We start from the raw sequence: 19,868 nt of genomic DNA, 5'->3' as shown, positions 1-19,868 counted from the left end.
ACTAGCTCAAAGTGGGCTAGATGAAACAACGATTCGGTGGATCCACAGTTGGCTACAGAATCGGACTCAAAGAGTGCTTCTCAATGGGACCTTCTCAAACTGGGGTGAGGTAACGAGTGGGGTAGCGCAGGGCTCAGACCTGGGCCCAGTGCTCTTCAACTTTTTATGAATGACTTGGAGGAGGAGGTGCAGGGAATGCTGATCAAATTTGCAGATGACACCAAATTGGGCGGGATAGCTAAGACTTTGGAAGACAGAAATAAAATTCAAAGTGATCTGGATAGACTGGAGCGCTGGGCAGAAAACAACAGAATGACATTTCATAGGGATAAATGCCAAGTTCTGCACCTAGGAAAAAGAAACCAAATGCACAGTTACAAGATGGGGGATACGTGGCTCAACAACACTACAAGCGAGAAGGATCTTGGAATTGTTGTCGATCACAAGCTGAATATTGGCCAACAATGTGATGTGGCTGCAAAAAAGGCCAATGCTCTTTTGGGCTGCATTCATAGAAGCATCGCTTCCAAATCCCAGGAAGTACTAGTTCCCCTCTACTCAGCACTGGTTAGGCCTCATCCGGAGTACTGTGTCCAGTTCTGGGCACCACACTTTAAGAAGGATGCAGACAAACTGGAGAGGGTTCAGAGGAGGGCAACAAAGATGATCAGGGGGCTGGAAACAAAGCCCTATGAAGAGAGACTGAAAGAACTGGGCATGTTTAGCCTTGAGAAGAGAAGACGGGGGAGATATGATAGCACTCTTCAAGTACTTGAAAGGCTGTCCCAGAGAGAGAGGCCAGGCTCTCTTCTCGATCATCCCAGAGTGCAGGACACGGAATCATGGGCTCAAGTAACAGGAAGCCAGATTCCGGCTGAACATCAGGAAAACGGTCCTGACTGTTAGAACAATACAACAATGGAACCAATTCCCTAGGGAGGTGGTGGGCTCTCCCACACTGGAGGCGTTCAAGACGAGGCTGGACAGCCATCTGTCAGGGATGCTCTGACTTAGGTCTACAAGGGAGGTGACTTGATCAGAAAAGGATCAGGGAGTCCTGCATTGAGCAGGGGGTTGGACTTGATGGTCTTGTAGGCCCCTTCCAACCCTACTATTCTATGATTCTAGCTAGGCCCCGGCCGCCACCCCCAGTGGCCTCTCCAGGTAGAAAAGCGTCCTCGGCAACAGCCAGGCTGGATCCAGGCCTCTTTTGGCCTGAGAAGGTGGGCAGCTGCAGCCAGGCACTGGAGGCGGTGCTGGGTGCCCAGGGCCTGTGGCCTGGCATGGTAGGAGGCTGCTTCCTTGGCTTCTCTCAGCAGTCTTGCCCAAGAGAACAGCTCCCTTCTAGTGCAGAAAATGACCCACAAGCCTAAGTGCAGAGAAGGACCCGCCTGCTTCCTCTTCCGGTACCTCCTTAAGTTCTCATCTGTGGCTTTACCTTGCTTGGGCTCATCTTTTCGTGATGCATGTGCTGTGTGCAATGGCGAGGGGTGAGGGGAGATAGGAGTATCTGTGCAGCAGGTGCCTGTCAGCCCCCCCCCACCACTCAGCACGGCTGGGTCAGGGAGCAAAAAGCACCTGGCTTAGCTGGTGGGCCTCTTCAGGTGGGCCACGCCCACTCCCTCTCTGGGGTGGGGGTGGGGGTGTCAGGGTGACCTGCATGGACAGAAGCAAACTGATTAAGGCACGTTGAGGTAGGAGTGGGAAGCCAGAAGGGATATATTGCCCCCCACCCCATCACTGTCAGATTCCCTTTCTTCGCTTCTCCCCCACAGTGGATAGGCCCTCCCCTGGTGCTGCTGCCCCCCATCTCTTGCCCATCGCTGCCCCCTTCCCAGGACTCTGCACTAATGTGGGTGCTGTTCAAATAGGGTGCTGCTGCCATCTGCTGGCACAACGCGGCACTGCAGGGCAGCCCTTGGGGTCCTGTTTTGCGCTGGTGCAGCCGGGTGTGTCAGGGTGTGGCCAGGGGTAAGGTGGTGGTGTGTCACCTTCTCCCCCCGCCCCCCGGCAGCAGCATTTGGGCTGGCTGCGCTAAATGTTTGCTCTGCAAAGAGTTCCCATTAAAAGTCTTGCCAGTGTTGATGCATAATCACTGGCATTCCATTCACGTTTTATGTAGGTATTTTCTACTCATTATTTGATGTTTCATTTTGGTACTGGGGAGTATTATATCATTTGATACTTCCAGAAAATCAAAACAAGCAAGAGCTGCCACTAAATCAAAGTCCTTGAAATTTGAATTCAGAGTTAAAAACTCACATTTAAATATATTTATTTAAAGCATTTTTATTCTGCTCTCCTGCTGAAAAGGCTTCCCGAATAGTTCATACTTAAAATCAATAAAAACAAGGCAGTTCCCGCTCCCACAGGCATAGAGTCTAAGAGATGCAACACAAAAGAAAGAGGGGAGAAGGGAGGAAGAGCAGAACAAGCCAGGTTCATCACCCGAGTCCAAAGTGGTGGGTTTTTTGGTGTGGGGTGTTTCTGAGCCCCTGAATGGGGTCACTTCTTCAGGCTGTGTGACAGCATGGGGTCTTTGCTGCCGCTGGGCATGATGGAGGTCTTGCAGCCTTCTTCCCCCTCCCCCAGCCTACTTTCAGTAGCCGCTTTCTGGTTTGTGACTCTGTTTATGTCACCTGCCCTCACCAGGAACACCTGGAGGCCTGAAGCAGAGGAGGCCATCTCCTGTCAACCTTCTCCCCCGGGGGCTTGGAGATTGGCAGCCCACCTGACGGGAACGGAACATCTTTCTCCTTGGAGCTGCTGGACGCAGTTGTGACCCCCCCCACACACACATACATTTCTGCAGTCCGTTCACTTGCACACGGCCTCCGCAGTTTGGCAGGATTCAGCTCCCCTATCGCACGGAGCCTGCAATGCCGTCCTTGCGTGCCGCTAATGCTCCATTCATGTGCAGCTGGGCGCTGGCCCTTACATGCGAGGCCTTCATTCTCTGCTTCTGCTGGATGGGGTGCTTGTGCATTTGGGGAGGGGGCTCTGCTTGCTCCCCTCCAGCCCCTGCCCCAGTCTCTCCAGCCCATCCTCTCCATCTTGTGTATCCTTTCCTGGACATTTCCAGGAAAAGGGGATTCTCCGGGGGGGGGGGGGGCTTCTTGAGTGGGAAGAGGCGCCCATTGTCCACAGCACTGTTCCTGCTTCCCCACCTGCTGCTTTTTGTGGGTGGTGGTGGTGTCTGCGGCTGATGCGTGTCATCGTGCACAAATGAGAGGGGTTTTTAGAATAAAGCCTTTACAGTGTCCATCTGACCCGGACTCCTTTTTTTAAAGCTAGGGAGGGGGGAGGCCAACCTGGAGTGTGTGTGGTGGGCAAGGACCACCTGCACCCCTGGGGGTTCTGTATTTCTGCAGCTTGTAGGTGCCTTAGTTCTGTGTGCCCCTGCATGTCCTGGGCTAAATCCTGGTTGCTGTTTTGAAAAGTAGGGGGCTCCTGTGGTGGGTGGAGCAGTGGCATAAAAAGGGTGGGGAGGCCCCACCTTGGCCTGTGCTGTTGTGGGGTGGAAATAGCCAAGAATCCCAGGAGCCTGGCGTTAGAAGGGGCCACGGAAGCCATCGAGCCCAGACCCCTGCTCGGCGCAGGAGTCCAGCGTGAAGCGCCCCTGAGCCGGAGTGGTCCAGCCTCAATCCCCCCAGCACCGGTGAGGCCACCACCGCCCCGGGCAGTCGGTTCCACGGTCTGACTGCTTGGACGGCGAGGGGCATCTCCCCTCCAGCTGATCCAGCCCCAGGAAGGCCGCCTGCCCGGCGCCTGACGCCCCCCCGCCAAGCAGGCGCCGCCAGGAAGCCCACGCGGGGAGACGCGGAAGACACGCCCCCATTGTTTCGCCCCCCCCCCGCAGCTGGCATCCGAGGGTCCACAGCAGAGCCCCACGCCGGATCAGACGTGGACGGGCCGGCCTGCCCCCAGGCCCTGCTCCCGCGGCGGCCAACCAGGCGCCCCGCGGGGGAGCCCACCAGCAGGGCAGGAGCGCGAGGGCGGCCGCTCCCGCTCCCCCGCCTCCAGCAGCCGCCCTCGCGGGCGCGGTGACCCTGCGCGCGCCTCGCGGAAGCCCCATTGAGCGGCTCGGCTCCGGGCGGCGCGGTTGGCCGCCCCGCCGGGCGGGCCTCCCCTCCTCCCGGGAGGGGCCCAGCCCCCGCGCCCTCCGCCTGCGGGCTGCTGCGGGGCTCCGGCTGGGGCGCCGCCGCGCGCCTGGCGTCGGCGGGGGCGCTGCGCGGGCCCCGCAGGGCTTCGCACGCAGCCCCCCCTTCTGCCTGCTCCGGGGAGCCCCGCGTCCGCTGCCGGGCTTGGCCAAGGCCGGCGGGAGGCGGCGTCGAGGGCCGACCCAGCCCGGAAGCCGCCGCGAGGCGCAGCCGCGAGCCCCGGCAGCGGGCAGCGCCAGGCGGCTGCGACCGAGGCCGCCCTCCCCCTCCCCCTCCCCCTCCCCCTCCTGCGCGCCGCCCGCGTCGCTGGCTGCCCCGGCCCGGCGCGCGCGGACTCGGGCTGCGGGTCGCCGGCTGCCACCCCGCTTGCCCGCTCCGCGGCGCGCCTCCTCGTTGCTGCTTCCCAGCGCCCGCTACCCGAAGCCGCTGCTTCTCCCCGCCTGCTGGTAGGGCCGGCCCATGTGCGGGAGCTGATCAGCCCGGCAGCTGAGTCTGATTTCGATGGGGCAGCGGCCTCTGAAGGCAGCAGCCCAGCTTAGGGGCACCTGGGCTGGCCACAGGAGCCACTCAGCAGCCCTGTCCTCAACCGCCCAACCGCAGGGTTGGTCCCTCAGCTGGCCTGTTTCCCGCACGAGCCCTTGGCCGCCTGGGGTGCTCGCCAGGCCCCCTCGCGGACTGAGGGTCGTTTGGCTCTCTGGAGCCCAAGAAAACCAAACTGCTTGGCTGCCGGCTGCCCTCTGTCTCATGGCTCGAGGGCCGGTCCCAGTCCGCAAGTCCAGTGGGGTTGTCTTTGGCTTTTAATCTACCAGTGCATCCACCAATGCATGCCCAGGGAGGCCCCAAGTATGTAGAACCTCGTTTTTCAGTGGCCTCATTTGGCTTCCCAAAAAGACAGCACAGGGGCCACCTGCGTGTGCTGTCAGCAAGATCAGCAGCAGAGAGTTGGCGCACAGCCTAACCAGTGTGCTTCTGTTCACACTTCCCTCCGCGCCAGGCTGTGGTGTGGTCTGGTCTGGTTTGGGCAGGGTGTTTTTTGCCATAGGTTTTTAAAGAAGACTTTTTGTCCTTGTGTGAACCTCAGGATCCCCCAGAGATACTGATACTTCCCTCATCTCTCAGTGGCTTCATCTTGGATACAGCCCTGCTGGCACTCACCACGTGAGTCCACTCTTAGAAGGTGTCGTGGTGGTGGTGACATGTTTTTCTAGCTGAGTGTCTGCGTGTAGTGTTTTGGAGAGGCTGAATTCCCCCTTTCCACTTCCTTTTAACTAGTCCTCTTATTTTTTAGAAGTTTCCTCTTTGGAAACCAGATACAAATGTGCTGATCTTTCTGGGCAATTTTCAGCTTGTGTGCATCGATTTTGATAACACTGTGGTCACTGTTCACGATCAGACTCAATCTTGCACCAGGTCCTTGGCACCACTCAGGACTCAGCCCAGAGTTACCTTCCTCTTGTTGGTTCCAGAAACGTAGGCATTTAGGGTATCTGAAATGTTGTCTTTCTATTGCAGCCCCAACATGTATTTCCCTAATTGATGTGAGGGTTGCCGATAACCTATTATTCCAACAATTTCTCTCTTTAATGCTTCCCTGATTTCTTTCCGATCTAACCTCCAGGTTACACAGAGTTTTGGTAAGGTGGGTGCACAAGAGTGTCCCCCAGGCCCAATGTTAGATTAGTTCTGGGGCCTGGTATTTCTCCCCACAGCAATTCTATGGAGGAGTGTGATCCTCTTAAGTGGTCTAGTTTATTGGATTCTCAGCCTCCTTTGATGTACAGAGCCACTGTTACATTTGGGGCCTGTTATGTCAGCTACCAATTTGTTTCCAGGATGATTTTAAAATGCTGGTTATTATTCCCTTTAAAGCCAGTCTGGGACCAGATACCTGAAGGACTACCTTCACCTATGTTATCTTGCCCACAGGTTTTAGTCAGGAGCTCTGCTCATGTGGCCACCAGTTAGATCAGCTAGACTGGGGAGGGGCAGGACTTTCTCTGTGGTGGCCCCTCAATTGTGGAACTCCTTTCCTGCTGCTTTGTGCATATGCCTTTGGTGCAGGCAGCTTCTTAGTTCAAAAACTGGCTTTTCCTGAGTAGGTAGTTAATAAATATCCACTGCTCTCAGCATCCTCAAATTTAGCGTAATTTTCCTTAACCTGGATAGTGCTGTTTTTGTACATTTATGTGTGCCTGCATCCAACCCCTTTCTTGTTTGTAAGCAGCTTTGCAAAGTTATATCTCTAAAAAGCAGGATATACAGACATTCAAAGCAGCAATGATATATCTTCTAGTAAGCATCAATCCCTGGGAAAATTCTGGAGCAGATTATAATGGACTTGGATGGCCTTGTAGACTCGATGGCCTTGTAGGCCCCTTCCAACCCTACCATTCTATGATTCTATAAAGCAATCCACCTCTAAGCACCTTGAAAACAATGCCGTGATTACTCAAAGCCAACATGGATTTGTCCAGAACAAACCCTGCCAGACTAATCTGATCTCATTATTTGATCAGGTAACCTCCCTTGTGGAGTGTGGGAATGCTGTGGACATCATATACCTCGACTTCAGCAAAACTTTCTACAAAGTACCCCATGATATGCCTCCCAGCTGAGCAGAGCAGAGCAGAGCAAGCTGCTCCAGCTGGTCCAGGGACTACAGAAGCAGGCAAGCTCCCAGAGAGCGAGCGAACAGAGCGAGCGAACAGGGGGAGCAAACAGGAGTTGGCCAGGGGAGTTGCAGTGGTTGAAGAGACAAAGGAAACAAAGGAGACAGAGGCTAAGAGTGGGACTCTGCTTTTAACCTCTACTGAGTAGAGGAGCAGGCACAGGCTAGTCTAGAACAATCACAAAGCTAGACACAAAAAGGGAAAAGAGGCTATGGAAGGACAAGACTCCAGTGGTGGTGACCTGCAAGGTGTGTGCAATGTTTATTTTCTTGCCTGAGAACAACATGGCCTACAGCTGCAACAAGCACAAGTTGATCACGCTGCTGGAGGAAAAAGTAAGTGGACTGGAGCGGCGACTGTCGACCCTCCGGGGAATAAGAGAACACGAAGAGTTCTTGGACAGAATGGGGGAACTACAGCAGCAAAGGGCAGACCAGAAGCTTGAAGAGCAACAGCAAGATGAGGCAGTGGGAAATGCTGAGGTGAGGAAAAATGGAATAGAGGATACTCCTTGGAAAAGGGTGACAGTTAGGAGAAGAAGAACTAGACGCCACTCTGCGCCAATGGAAGCAGTGGAGCTGTGGAACCGATTCCAGGTACTTGCGGATGAGACTGGAGTTCAGCCTGCAGAGGAAGAATCACAGGGGAACCTACATGAGAGTGAGCAAGAGGCTAAAGGTCAGTCAAACAGAGGCGATGAAACCCAGGCCTACAAGAAGAAGAAGAGAAGAGTGGTAGTAGTGGGAGACTCCTTGCTGCGTGGGATCGAGACCCAAGTATGTCGCGAAGACCCGTGGACTCGCCACGTATGTTGTCTCCCAGGAGGACAGATTAGAGACGTGACTGAAAGGTTGCCTGCACTCATTAAGACCACTGACAGGTATCCCTTTCTTCTCATCCATGTGGGAACAAATGATACCGCCAAGCGGAGCTACGAAGAGATCACGTCAGACTTTGAAGCTTTGGGAAAGAAACTCAAGAACTTTGGGGCCCAGATAGTTTTCTCATCCATCCTTCCAATAGTTAGAAGAGGGATAGAAAGGGAATGAAAAATGATCTGGGTGAACGACTGGCTACGAAGGTGGTGCCGACGAGAGAGATTTGGATTCTGGGACCACGGGCTATACTTCCTGGAAGATGGGCTGTTGGCTAGGGATGGGTTGCACCTCACAAAGGCTGGGAAGAATGTGTTTGGCCACAGCATGAAGAACTTCATCAGGAGGGCTTTAAACTGAATCCTACGGGGAAGGGAGATGGAATGTTGGGGGTAACAATGGACATAGGCGCATGCGCTGCAATGGAGAGAACAGCTCTGATAGCGCCCAATAATAGTCTTCAGACACATGTAGGAAGAAAGCCAGACTATGAAGCACGTGATCTTCGATGTCTATATACTAATGCCCAGAGTATGGGAAACAAACAGAACGAACTTGAACTCTTAATACAGGAGGGAAATTATGACTTGATAGGTATAACTGAGACTTGGTGGGATGACTCTCATGACTGGAATACAGCAATTGAAGGATATAACTTGTTCAAAAAGAACAGGAGGAACAGAAAGGGAGGTGGGGTTGCACTGTATGTGAAAAATACATATCTCTGCACAGAAATACAGGAGGAGGAGCTTGGTAGCCCCATCGAGAGCATCTGGATCAAAATAAATGGAGCAAAGAATAAAAGGAACCTGGTGGTTGGAGTCTACTACCGGCCACCCAGTCAAGGAGAAGACAAGGATGAAACTTTTGAAAAGCAAATAGCCAATGTTTTAAGGAAGCATGATGTAGTAGTAATGGGGGACTTCAATTTCCCCGCTATTTGTTGGGAGACAAATTCTGCCAAACATGGCCCCTCCAGGAAATTCCTGACTTGTGTGGTGGATCACTTCCTCCTACAGAAAGTAGAGGAAGGAACTAGAGGATCGGCTATCCGTGACTTGATCCTAACCAACAGAGATGACTTAGTGGATAAAGTAGCAGTTACAGGAACTCTGGGGGAAAGCGACCATGTTGTACTTGAGTTCTTGGTTCTAAGGGAAGCAAAAGCCAAGTGTAGTCAAACGCGTACCCTGGATTTTAGGAAAGCTGATTTTCATAAACTCAGAACAATGATCAGTAAGGTCCCATGGCAAGCGATGCTAGCGAGAAAAGGAGTCCAAGATGGGTGGGAGCTTTTAAAAAAGGAAATTCTCAAGGCACAATCACAAGCAAGTCCAACAAGAAGAAAAGGTGGAAGACAACAGAAGAAGCCAATGTGGCCTCACAAAATGCTTAGGGATGACCTGAAAACAAAAAAGGACACATATAGGAAGTGGAAAGAAGGCCAAGTAACAAAGGAAGAGTACAGGCAGATAGCACAGAATTGCAAGGATGGCGTCAGGAAGGCTAAAGCTGAGAATGAGCTGAGGTTAACAAGGGATGCGAAAAACAACAAAAAGGCTTTCTTCAGCTACGTGCATAGTAAAAGGCAGAGGAAAGAAATGGTGGTTCAGCTATTAAATAAGGATGGCAGAACGATAACAGATGACAAAGAAAAGGCAGAGGTGCTCAATTCCTACTTTGGCTCAGTCTTCTCCCAAAAGAGGGTCTATGACCCCTCTGGCAAAGGCGAAGTACAGGCTGAAGGGGCAGGATTGCAGCTTGAGATCGACAGACATATGGTCAAGGAACACCTCATTACTTTGAATGAGTTCAAATCTCCAGGGCCAGATGAACTGCATCCGAGAGTAAGAAAGGAACTGGCAGAAGAACTCTCAGAACCGCTGTCTATTCTCTTTGAGAAATCATGGAGGACAGGGGAAGTGCCAGATGACTGGAGGAGGGCTAACGTTGTCCCTATCTTCAAAAAGGGTGAAAAGGAGGAACCTGGGAACTACAGACCAGTCAGTCTGACATCAATCCCTGGGAAAATTCTGGAGCAGATCATAAAGCAATCCATCTGGAAGCACCTTGACAACAATGCCGTGATTACTCGAAGCCAACATGGATTTGTCAAAAACAAGTCCTGCCAGACAAATCTGATCTCATTTTTTGATCAAGTCACCTCCCTTGTAGACCGTGGGAATGCTGTAGACATCATATACCTCGACTTCAGCAAAGCTTTCGACAAAGTGCCCCATGATATCCTGATGAGCAAACTAGCTCAAAGGGGGCTAGATGAAACAACGGTCCGGTGGATCCACAGTTGGCTACAGAATCGGACTCAAAGAGTGCTTATCAATGGGACCTTCTCAAGCTGGGGAGAGGTAACGAGTGGGGTACCGCAGGGCTCAGTCCTGGGCCCAGTGCTCTTCAACATTTTTATGAATGACTTGGAGGACGAGGTGCAGGGAATGCTGATCAAATTTGCAGATGACACCAAATTGGGAGGGATAGCTAAGACTTTGGAAGACAGAAACAAAATTCAAAGTGATCTGGATAGACTGGAGCGCTGGGCAGAAAACAACAGAATGACATTTCATAAGGATAAATGCCAAGTTCTGCACCTAGGAAAAAGAAACCAAATGCACAGTTACAAGATGGGGGATACTTGGCTCAACCACACTACAAGCGAGAAGGATCTTGGAATTGTTGTCGATCACAAGCTGAATATGAGCCAACAATGTGATGTGGCTGCAAAAAAGGCCAATGCTCTTTTGGGCTGCATTCATAGAAGCATCGCTTCCAAATCCCAGGAAGTACTAGTTCCCCTCTACTCAGCACTGCTTAGGCCTCATCTGGAGTACTGTGTCCAGTTCTGGGCACCACACTTGAAGAAGGATGCAGACAAACTGGAGAGGGTTCAGAGGAGGGCAACAAAGATGAACAGGGTACTGGAAACAAAGCCCTATGAAGAGAGACTGAAAGAACTGGGCATGTTTAGCCTTGAGAAGAGAAGACTGAGGGGAGATATGACAGCGCTCTTCAAATACTTGAAAGGTTGTCCCAGAGAAGAAGGCCAGGATCTCTTCTTGATCATCTCAGAGTGCAGGACACGGAATCATGGGCTCAAGTGACAGGAAGCCAGATTCCGGCTGAACATCAGGAAAAACTTCCTGACTGTAAGAGCAATACGACAATGGAACCCATTCCCTGGGGAGGTGGTGGGCTCTCCCACACTGGGGGCGTTCAAGACGAGGCTGGACAGCCATCTGTCAGGGATGCTCTGAACTGGATTCCTGCATTGAGCAGGGGGTTGGACTCGATGGCCTTGTGGGCCCCTTCCAACCCTACTATTCTATGATTCTATGATATCCTGATGAGCAAACTAGCTAAACATAGGCTAGATGAAACAACGATCCAGTGGATCCACAGTTGGCTACAGAATTGGACTCTTTCCAATTCTGGAAAGTGCTTATCAGTGCTTATATCAGTGCTTATCAATGGGATCTTCTCAGACTGGGGAGAGGTAACAAGCGGGGTCTTGCAGGGCTCGGTCCTGGGCCCAGTGCTCTTCAACATTTTTATGAATGACTTGGAGGAGGAGGTGCAGGGAATGCTGATCAAATTTGCGGATGACACCAAATTGGGCGGGATAGCTAATACTTTGGAAGACAGAAACAACATTCAAAGTGATCTGGATAGACTGGAGCACTGGGCATAAAACAACAGAATGACATTTAATAGGGATAAATGCCGAGTTCTGCACTAGGAAAAAGAAACCAAATGCACAGTTACAAGATGGGGGATACGTGGCTCAACAACACTACAAGCGAGAAGGATCTTGGAATTGTTGTCGATCACAAGCTGAATATGAGCCAACAATGTGATGTGGCTCCAAAAAAGGCCAATGCTATTTGGGGCTGCATTAATAGAAGCATAGCCTCTTTTGGCTTGGTAGTATATCTTGTGTCCCTTTCCCAGTGGCCAGTTTGGGTGCGGTTCCCTCAGTCCAGCAGCCTTTTAACCCCGCATTGTCCAGTTCACAGTAGAACAAGGGAGGAGCACCCTGGATGCGTTGGGTTTGCTCAGTAGTGCCATCCTTTGGAATGATCCGGGGCTGGAGCAAGTCCCCCGTGAGGACAAGTTGCAAGGTCTGAAGCTCTTTAGCTTGGCAAAAGGGAGAGGAAGGGGAGACATGGCAGAGGTGCATAAAGTTATGTGTGGTGTGGAGGAAGTGGACATGTTCTCCCTCTCCCAGAATACTAGGACCCAATGGGGTCATCCCATGAAACTGAGAAGAGGAAAGACTTCTCCATACCATGCAGGGATAAACTATGGAATTTGCTACCACAAGATGTGGAAATGGCTACCAGTGTGGATGGCTTTAAAGGGGGGCTAGACAAATTCCTGGAGGAGGAGAAGGCTATCAATAGCTACTAGTCCAGATGGCTCTATGCTGCCTCCAGTATCAGAGGTAGAATGCCTATGTACACTAGTTGCTGCAGGTGTGTGTGTGGGGGGAGTATTATTGTGGTCATGTGCTACTCGTGGGTTTCCCTTTGGGGCATTTGGTTGGCCACTGTGGGAACAGAATGCTGGACTAAGAGAGCCCTTTGGTCTGATCCCTCTTCTTCTGTTCTTACGAAGGAACTTAACATGTCCTAGAAACTTTGCTTGAGATTAAAGGTGTCTCTGCTCTAGTGGGGTATATCCCTGCAAAGTGGAAATGACCAGAACACCAACACTGAATGGTTTTGCAGGGCCACCCTAGTTGCTGAGCATATTACCTCACCAAACTGGGAAGTAAGCAAAACCACCAGTATACATAATTGGATTCAAGATTAACTGCCACTGGCCACTGATAAAGGATATATTAGACCACATTACAGAAAGGAGGTAAATTTCAACAAATATGGGGAAATTCTTCTTGAGCTATACACTGAATGATGTGATCTGCTGTGGAACCAAAGTAGGCCCCAAGAGAACCCAAGTAGGCCCATGTCTGTTTTCCCCCTCTGCCTTTTCCCTCTTTCTTTTTTCTTTCTTAATTTATTCTTTTATCCATTTCATCTTTCTTTAATCATCTTTTTCTTTGCAATGGGAATGCATGAGGACAGGGAAGGAATCTCATGGGAGGGGAAAACAGGTAGGGAAGGAGGGAAGGACAGAGTGTTCACTGTTTGCCTTGTGCTGAAAAAGGAAAGTTTTATAAAATGTTAACAAGAACAACAAAGGAAGTGTGAGAGCACGCGCAAGAGGGGTCATCAAAAAAGATTGAGGGACTTGGAACCTTGTATAGGTGAGTGCAGAAGAGTATGTGTGTGTGTGGGGGGAACCTGTTGTGAAGAGCATAAGAAGAGCCTTGAAGTGGAACCGGATCAAGGTGGGTCCATCTCATCCAGCCTTCTGTCCCCAGAGGCCAACCAGGTGCCCCAACGGGAAGCCCACCAGCAGGACAGGAGTACAGTTTGGCAGCCTCGTGCTCACTTGCACTCCCCAGCACCAGATGTTGAGACTAAGCCCCCTCTAAAGCCCTCCACGTTTGGAGTCCATCATCACATCTTGTGGCATGGGGTTAACTCAGGGTTCGTTCCTCTCGCTAGAGAAGTCTGTTCCTCCCTGCGCCTCCAGCCCTGAAAGCAGTGTGCCTCAGTTATGACTTAGACATTCAGTAAAGACCAGTGGCATGTTAAAGCTTAGAAGAGATGTAGGGTCAAAGCTAAGGATCAACCAGGTAAAGTGTCAGATACTTAAACAATCAAACTTGCACAGGTACTTGGAGTAGAAGGAAACTCGTGAATACAATGTCATGGTAGCTAAACATTAACATTGCCTTTGTCCAGTTTCTTGCCTTCCATCAGTGGCTAATTTCAGCAAGTCTCAGCTTCCTCTTTTTGACAGTATAAAGTGCCTAGAACACAACCTTCACTGAGGAAATTGCCTGAAGAATTCACTGAGGAAATTGGCTGAATCTTGCTGCACAGGGTGAGTAGCGGTGGTGTGCTGAGATACAACATGCTGTGTGTGCGCGTGTGTATGGCGAGGGGGGGGGGGTCACCCTTTTTTCTAATCCTAGCTCTGCCTAGGATTAGACATAATCCTAATTATGGATTTATGTCCATAAATCCATAATTAGACTTATTTCTCTAATAAAAATAAGATAAAATCTAATAAAAATAAGATAAAATCTAATAAAAATTAAAAAAAAAAACCCTGGGAATCAAAGGGAGATGGGAAAATGGATGAGATTTGAGTAGTGATGGGAAGATCTCATGACAGGCTGTGAGAAACTCGTCAGGTGACATCCAGGCAGGATGGAAGATACCTGGCATGTGGGGATGTGAGCATGGAGCTGAAACGACACCTGGGGTGGAGAGGGGAGGAAGGCTGCAGTCTGGACCTGCTGATACACCCCTTTTTGCTTTTTTACATGTGAGGGTATAAAAATCCCCACTCCAGATTGGTGGATGGGAACATTCGTGGGGCTAGAGTCCTCTGTTACCTCTAAAAGCGCTTTGGGAGTGATGTGGCTTTGGCCTCCTGCCACTGGGTCGGGAGTGGTGCTACTGCTGCCCCCCCCCCCCCCCAGTGAACCAAGAATGGGTCCTGGTCGAATGGGGGTGGGCGGGAGGAGCAGCTGCCTTGCTGAGAGCTCCCCAATCTGCCCATTTGATGCTTGTGTGCTTCTGGCCTCCTGAATGGCTGGGCATTCCACCTAAGGGCTGGGCCCCATTCCTGGCATTGCAGTCTGGGGTGCAAGCGCCCCAGACAGGCCCAACCCCAATAGCTGCTTTGTGTTGCCTTCCTGCCTGGCTTGCACATTTGGCTTCCGCTTTGCTGCTGAAAGAACAGATTGGGCAACACTCTTGAAAACCAGATTCCCCCGATTTGGGTTTCTGTCATGTGCACTGAAACTCTTTCTTCCTGGGCCCGCCACCCCCAGGGACCTCCCCAGGAGGAAGGGGGCCCTGCTGGATCTCTGGAAAAGAGTGGGGTGGACTGGGCTGGGCTCTATCAGAAAAGGGCAGCATTGCTAAGGAGGAAGGAGTAGCAAAAAGAGGAAGATCTGCAGGATGAACAAGGGAGAGGAAAGGCGGCTGGGAGCTTAGGAAGAGTAAAAGCTGTGATATGGGCTGGCTGAATTCCCATCACATTTTGCCATCTGCAGGTCCACACGTGTCTTCTGGGGATCTATGCATTTTGTGGTGTGTAGTGGTGGAATATTTTTTCCTCTTCCCAGGTTGGAAGATGTCTCCCCAGCCTTCCCAGAACTTGAATCTGGTGGGGAAAAATAACAGCCTGCATGTACCCAATGCATGTGTGGACATGTGCTGCCAAAGCATTCACTTGCATTCAGTCCCATTCCTGAACATGCAGAGCCCCTCCCTCCCTGCTGTGCTGTGCCATCAGGCATCAAGCCCCTCCTGTCCACAGCTTTCATGCGTGCCATCATTTCAACACCACGCCTTGTTTCCACTACTTATGTTGGCTTGATACAGCCGTGGCATCCTTCAGATCATTTGCAGCTCCTCCAGCTTTACAGCCCTCGATGTGCCCCATAGGACATCCCCTACCTCCCCTTTTGGTACTAAAATGGAGCCCAGCTAGTAGATGAGACCCCCTCCCCTCCCCTCCCCAATTGTGCTTATGACAATGCGGCTCCAAAGGGGATCAACCCCCCGGCCTGAACTTGAGGTGCACCAGGGCCCCCTGGCCAGCCTGCTCTTGACTTGCCTGACTGGTTGACCCGGCAACATCATCATCATTCAATTTATATGCCGCTTTTCCACAAAAAGTGCCCAAAGCAGCCAACAAAACAGCAATACTACAACAAAAAAGCATGCCAGTACAGCAGTATAATTGGACCTCATTGCAATCACAAAATAGGGGCCGCGGTGGCTTCGTGGTTAAGACGCTGAACTGCAGACTGGAAGGTCAGCAGGACAGCAGTTTGAGACCCGAGTGCCGCGTGACGGAGTGAGCTCCCGTCTTCAGTCCCAGCTTCTGCCAACGTAGCAGTTGGAAAGCAAGAAATTGCAAGTAGATAAATAGGCACCGCCTCGGCGGGAAAGGTGACAGCGTTCCGTGCACCTCGGTGTTCAGTCATGCCGGCCACATGACCACGGAAGCGTCTTCGGACAGCGCTGGCTCTTCGGCTTAGAAACGGGATGAGCACCGCACCCTAGAGTCGGACACGACTGGTTGGGGACACCTTTACTTTTTACAATCACAAACAACTCATTTCACTGATACTAACACAGTAACAGTGTGTAAACCAGAGCCCAATGAACTAAATCTTTCTTATGCATTAAGGCTTTAATAAATACTGCGAACTCCAACAGTTAGGCCAGGAAGACAAAGTTCAGAAAATAGCCAGGTTCCTTACAGCCTGCAGCAGCTGATCTCTCCCATGCTCCACTCTCTCATGGTGGTGCAGTTCTCAAGGCCCCAATGAAGACAAGGGGGGGGGGTGTTCAGTTTCTTCCCCTGTAGTCTGGATGTTTCTGCTGCACAAAAAGATTCCCTGTGGCCACCTGGCTTCTTGTGGGCGAATGCTGAGGTTTAGGGCTGGATATTGATTTTCAGGGGACAGGTGTGGTTTTTAATCAGCCTGCATTAGCTGGATTGCCCCGACAAAGGGGAGAGCAAGCTGTTGTCCACAGGAACCAGTTTGGGGGCAAAAGACCTTTCGAGGCTAGGCTCCTTGCAGCTGGCAGGCGACGGCTCTGGCATTTCGGCCACAGCAGTTCCGCAAATAGCCACGGAACCGCCACATCCCCTCTTCTCCTGGGAGGCTCATCTGAAGGACTGGAGGGACTGCTGGCGCCCCCGATGCAGCTTAGCACAGGGGCGGGTGGGTGCGCAGGGTGTGGCACTGCCCCTGCTTGGCTGGCCCCCTGCAGGGGCCGTTAGCAGCCAGACTCCCATGGGGTGGGGTCCCCCTCCAGCCCTTCAGGGGGGCAATGACAGGGTTCTCAGCTCCACTTGCGTTCTCTTCTTAGCCTCTGAGAGACTTGCAGGGGATTCCCCAAAGCCAAGGACTGGGGGGGGGGGGCGCTCCTGGAGTGCGCCAGTGGAGGCTCTGAGGCCCGATTCAGCTCTGCACTCGGGCAAGTCAAGGGAGCCATGCCTGTCCATGCGCTGCTACTTCTCTCACCGCGCCTGCCTCATTTTTCAACATTGCACCCTTCATCACGTTTGCCCTTATGATAGCGCCACACGCAGGCCCCGCTATTCCCATTTTGCAGAAAAGGGGCCAATGCCGAGAGAGAGTGATTTGCGCAAAGCGGCACGGGGGAGATGGACGCGGGGTGCCCACCACAGCTGTGCTAAGAGGTGGTGATGAAGAAGCTGCTTCCTTACCTACGCTGTTGCGTATCCTAAAATAACAATGATGCAATCCTGACTGTGGCTTGTAGATCACCAGGGTACCTCTGGAGGGAGGGAGAAGGAACAGTGCCGCCTCCTTCTCCTGTGGCTGAGTCTCCTTTCCTCCTGTTGTGAAAAGGGGAGCTGTGTTCCTGGCAGCCACGGGACTCCCACATGATGAGGAGGGCAGTGCACGCACTAAGGGCTCCTCACCGTTCCCCTCTGTGTGAGTGTGAAAGTCATCCCTGAGGCAGGGAACATCCAAGTGCTCCAGCTCTGATGAGTCCAGGCTGGAGGTGACCCCAGCCACCCCACTTCCAAGGCCCCTGACCCCCTCGTCTGATGTCTCTTCACAGGACTCCCCACAGCTCAGGGATGGACTACCCTGTGGGTGTTGACGATGGCTTTAATTATACAGACTATAACTTCACACCCATGTTCGAGGACAAGGCCAGCCTGAGCCCCATCACCTGGGCAGCCCTGGTTCTCTATGCCCTCGTGTTCCTGTTGGGTGTGGTGGGCAATGGGGCGGTCATCTGGGCACTGGGCTTCCAGATGCGGCACACGGTGAACACCATCTGGTTCCTGAACCTCTCCGTGGCTGACCTTCTCTGCTGCCTGGTGCTGCCCTTCCTGGCCGTGCCTCTGGCCACAGACCACAGCTGGCAGCTGGGAGACTTTGCTTGCAAGCTGTTGCCCTCCCTCATCGTCCTGAACATGTTTGCCAGCATCCTGCTGCTGATGCTCATCAGCATGGACCGCTGTGCCCTGGTGATCAAGCCAGTGTGGTGCCAGAACCACCGCTCAGCACGCCTGGCCTGGGCCCTGTGTGCTGCGGCCTGGGGCTCTGCCCTGCTCCTCACATTGCCCTCCTTCCTCACCCGCAAGACAAAGCCCTTCCCTTCTGGCCAGATGACATGCGGCACTGATTACGCCATCTTGGGTGGGGATCACCATGCTGCCGAGGTCTCCGTGGCTGTCATGCGCTTCCTCTTTGGCTTCCTGATTCCTTTCGTGGTCATCAGCCTCTGCTATGGGCTGCTGCTCTTGCGGGTGCACAGAAGCCGTTTCATGCGCTCCAAGAAGACCCTGAAGGTGGTGCTGGTGGTCGTCACGAGCTTCTTTGTCTGCTGGGCCCCCTATCACGTGAATGGCCTGATCCTTGCCAATGAGCCCCCACACAGCCCCCGCTACAATTCTGCGCTGAGCGCCGACCCCCTCATTGTGGGGCTGGCCTACATCAACAGCAGCATCAACCCCATCATCTACGTCATCGCCGGGCAGGACTTCCAGGCCAAGGTGCAGCGCTCGCTGAAGGCCCTGCTGCGCAATGTCTTGAGCGAGGAGTCCACCCTGGCCAACTCCCTGGCCGAGGGCCACACCCAGGCCACCGCCACCGAGGACCGCAGCACCAGCACCACCTTGTGAGGGGCACAGCCCCTGAGGGAGGCCACACTCGCTCTGGCCTTGTGCCTCACAAGGGCACGGCCCGCTTTTGCACGTGTGTGACTACGCAAACCTCCTCTTGTTGCAGCCATCCCGTACTGCTTTTGCGCTGTGATGGGGCCAAAATCCTCCAGTCTGGACTTATGAGCCCAGTGAGGCCGCTCAGTGGACAACCCTCCCCCCTTAGGTGGCCGCCAATGTATCGCCAAAAACAGGAAATAAAAAGGGCACAAATTTTTATGGAGTTTGCAATTGCCGTTTTTATTTATGATAGTTTTGTACCATTTAGTGTATTAAAATGTCTAGGTGGTTCACAGTAAATAAAGCATAACAATTTAGAAACAAGATAAAAATAATTAAAAACATAACCTCATAACAATGAAACAAGGTGGCAACAGAGTTCCCCACAGGTCAGGGAAAGCCTGCGTGAATAGGTGTGTTTCCCAGAGGCGCTTAGAACGTGCCGCCACTTCTGCCTCTCAAACTGCGCATGGGAGAGTTGCTACCTGGTGACATGCCATCGGCTGCAGAGTGACCAGTAAGGCCTCCTTGGGTGACCTCAGGGGTTGCCTGGTGTGTATAAGGGAAGCCGGTGGGCTAGGTATGTCTGGGTGCAAAACCAGAATTAAGGACCATAATTTAAATAGAAATCCAACACATCTCACCCCAGTGGGGCAGGCTGTGACCAGGTGAGCCCTGGAGGGCCAGCCGCTCAGTCTGCTGCCCAGTGCTGCTCGCGGCGCATGGGCAACTTCAAGGCCTGCCCTCCCTGTTCTCCCTTCTTAGGGCTCTTTAGACTGGATTGCCCTGAAAACAGAGCAGGAGGAGGCAGAAGGCAGATCATGTCCTACTGCTCAGTCTCTGGGTGGTTGACAGTAGATCAACCAAGGGTTTCTGTCCCCCAATCATTTTGCAACAGCAACGCTGGGGGGAGGGAGTGAAGTCTGAATCAGCCCCCACTGAGCAGCCACAGATGTAGACAAAACACACTTGAGGGGTGGGTTAAGAACAGACTTTTACTGGACATATAACGAACTTACATCTTGAGGTAATTTGGCTGAGGTCAGCCCCATGGCTAGCATCCCTTGCAGGACGAAGAAGATAGGAGAGTAGAGGGAGGAGACTTCGATCCTTCATTATAGAGATCCTGCAGGTTAAAATGGGGGCTGGTTTCCCTCTTTGTGTTCTCCCCCCACCCTTTCCCCACACAAGCAAATGTGTATCTACTCAGAGGTAACTCCCATTGCGCTCAATGAGGCTTGCTCCTGAAATGCAGGTGCATCTGGACTTTCAGGGGAAAGAAGGGGGGGAGCGGAGGGAAGCGTCTCTTATTGGTTGAGCAGCCCCTGCCAGTCAGATAACAGTCA

At 52.4% G+C, this 19,868-nt stretch overlaps 2 protein-coding genes across 8 annotated transcripts in view; both read left to right on the top strand.

The window, feature by feature from the left end:
• Window positions 1–13,637, top strand: part of CCDC9 (coiled-coil domain containing 9) — a 26,012-nt gene extending 12,375 nt beyond the window's left edge. For 4 of the 7 annotated variants that reach the window (XM_084814521.1, XM_084814524.1, XM_084814523.1 and 1 more), the window contains exon 14: window positions 2,653–3,262. In XM_084814521.1, the coding sequence (XP_084670647.1) occupies window positions 2,653–2,654 (2 nt within the window). In that variant the 3' untranslated portion in view covers window positions 2,655–3,262. Of the gene's footprint in view, window positions 1–2,652; window positions 3,263–13,587 lie in introns of those variants that run through there. The other 3 variants (XM_084814526.1, XM_084814520.1, XM_084814522.1) reach the window with 1 other exon arrangement.
• On the top strand, window positions 13,617–19,868 carry C5AR1 (complement C5a receptor 1). Its single transcript, XM_084814537.1, has 2 exons — window positions 13,617–13,671; window positions 17,412–19,868. The coding sequence occupies exon 2, from the start codon at window positions 17,431–17,433 to the stop codon at window positions 18,481–18,483; it is 1,053 nt and encodes a 350-aa protein (XP_084670663.1). The 5' UTR covers window positions 13,617–13,671; window positions 17,412–17,430; the 3' UTR covers window positions 18,484–19,868.

This window comes from Heloderma suspectum, chromosome 10 (genome assembly GCF_057233095.1).
Source record: "Heloderma suspectum isolate Gila_16-S chromosome 10, 16-S_ref, whole genome shotgun sequence".
In the NCBI taxonomy this organism is placed as follows: domain Eukaryota; kingdom Metazoa; phylum Chordata; class Lepidosauria; order Squamata; family Helodermatidae; genus Heloderma; species Heloderma suspectum.
Note: the sequence above shows the minus strand (reverse complement) of the source record. Positions and strands in the feature narration are given on the sequence as shown.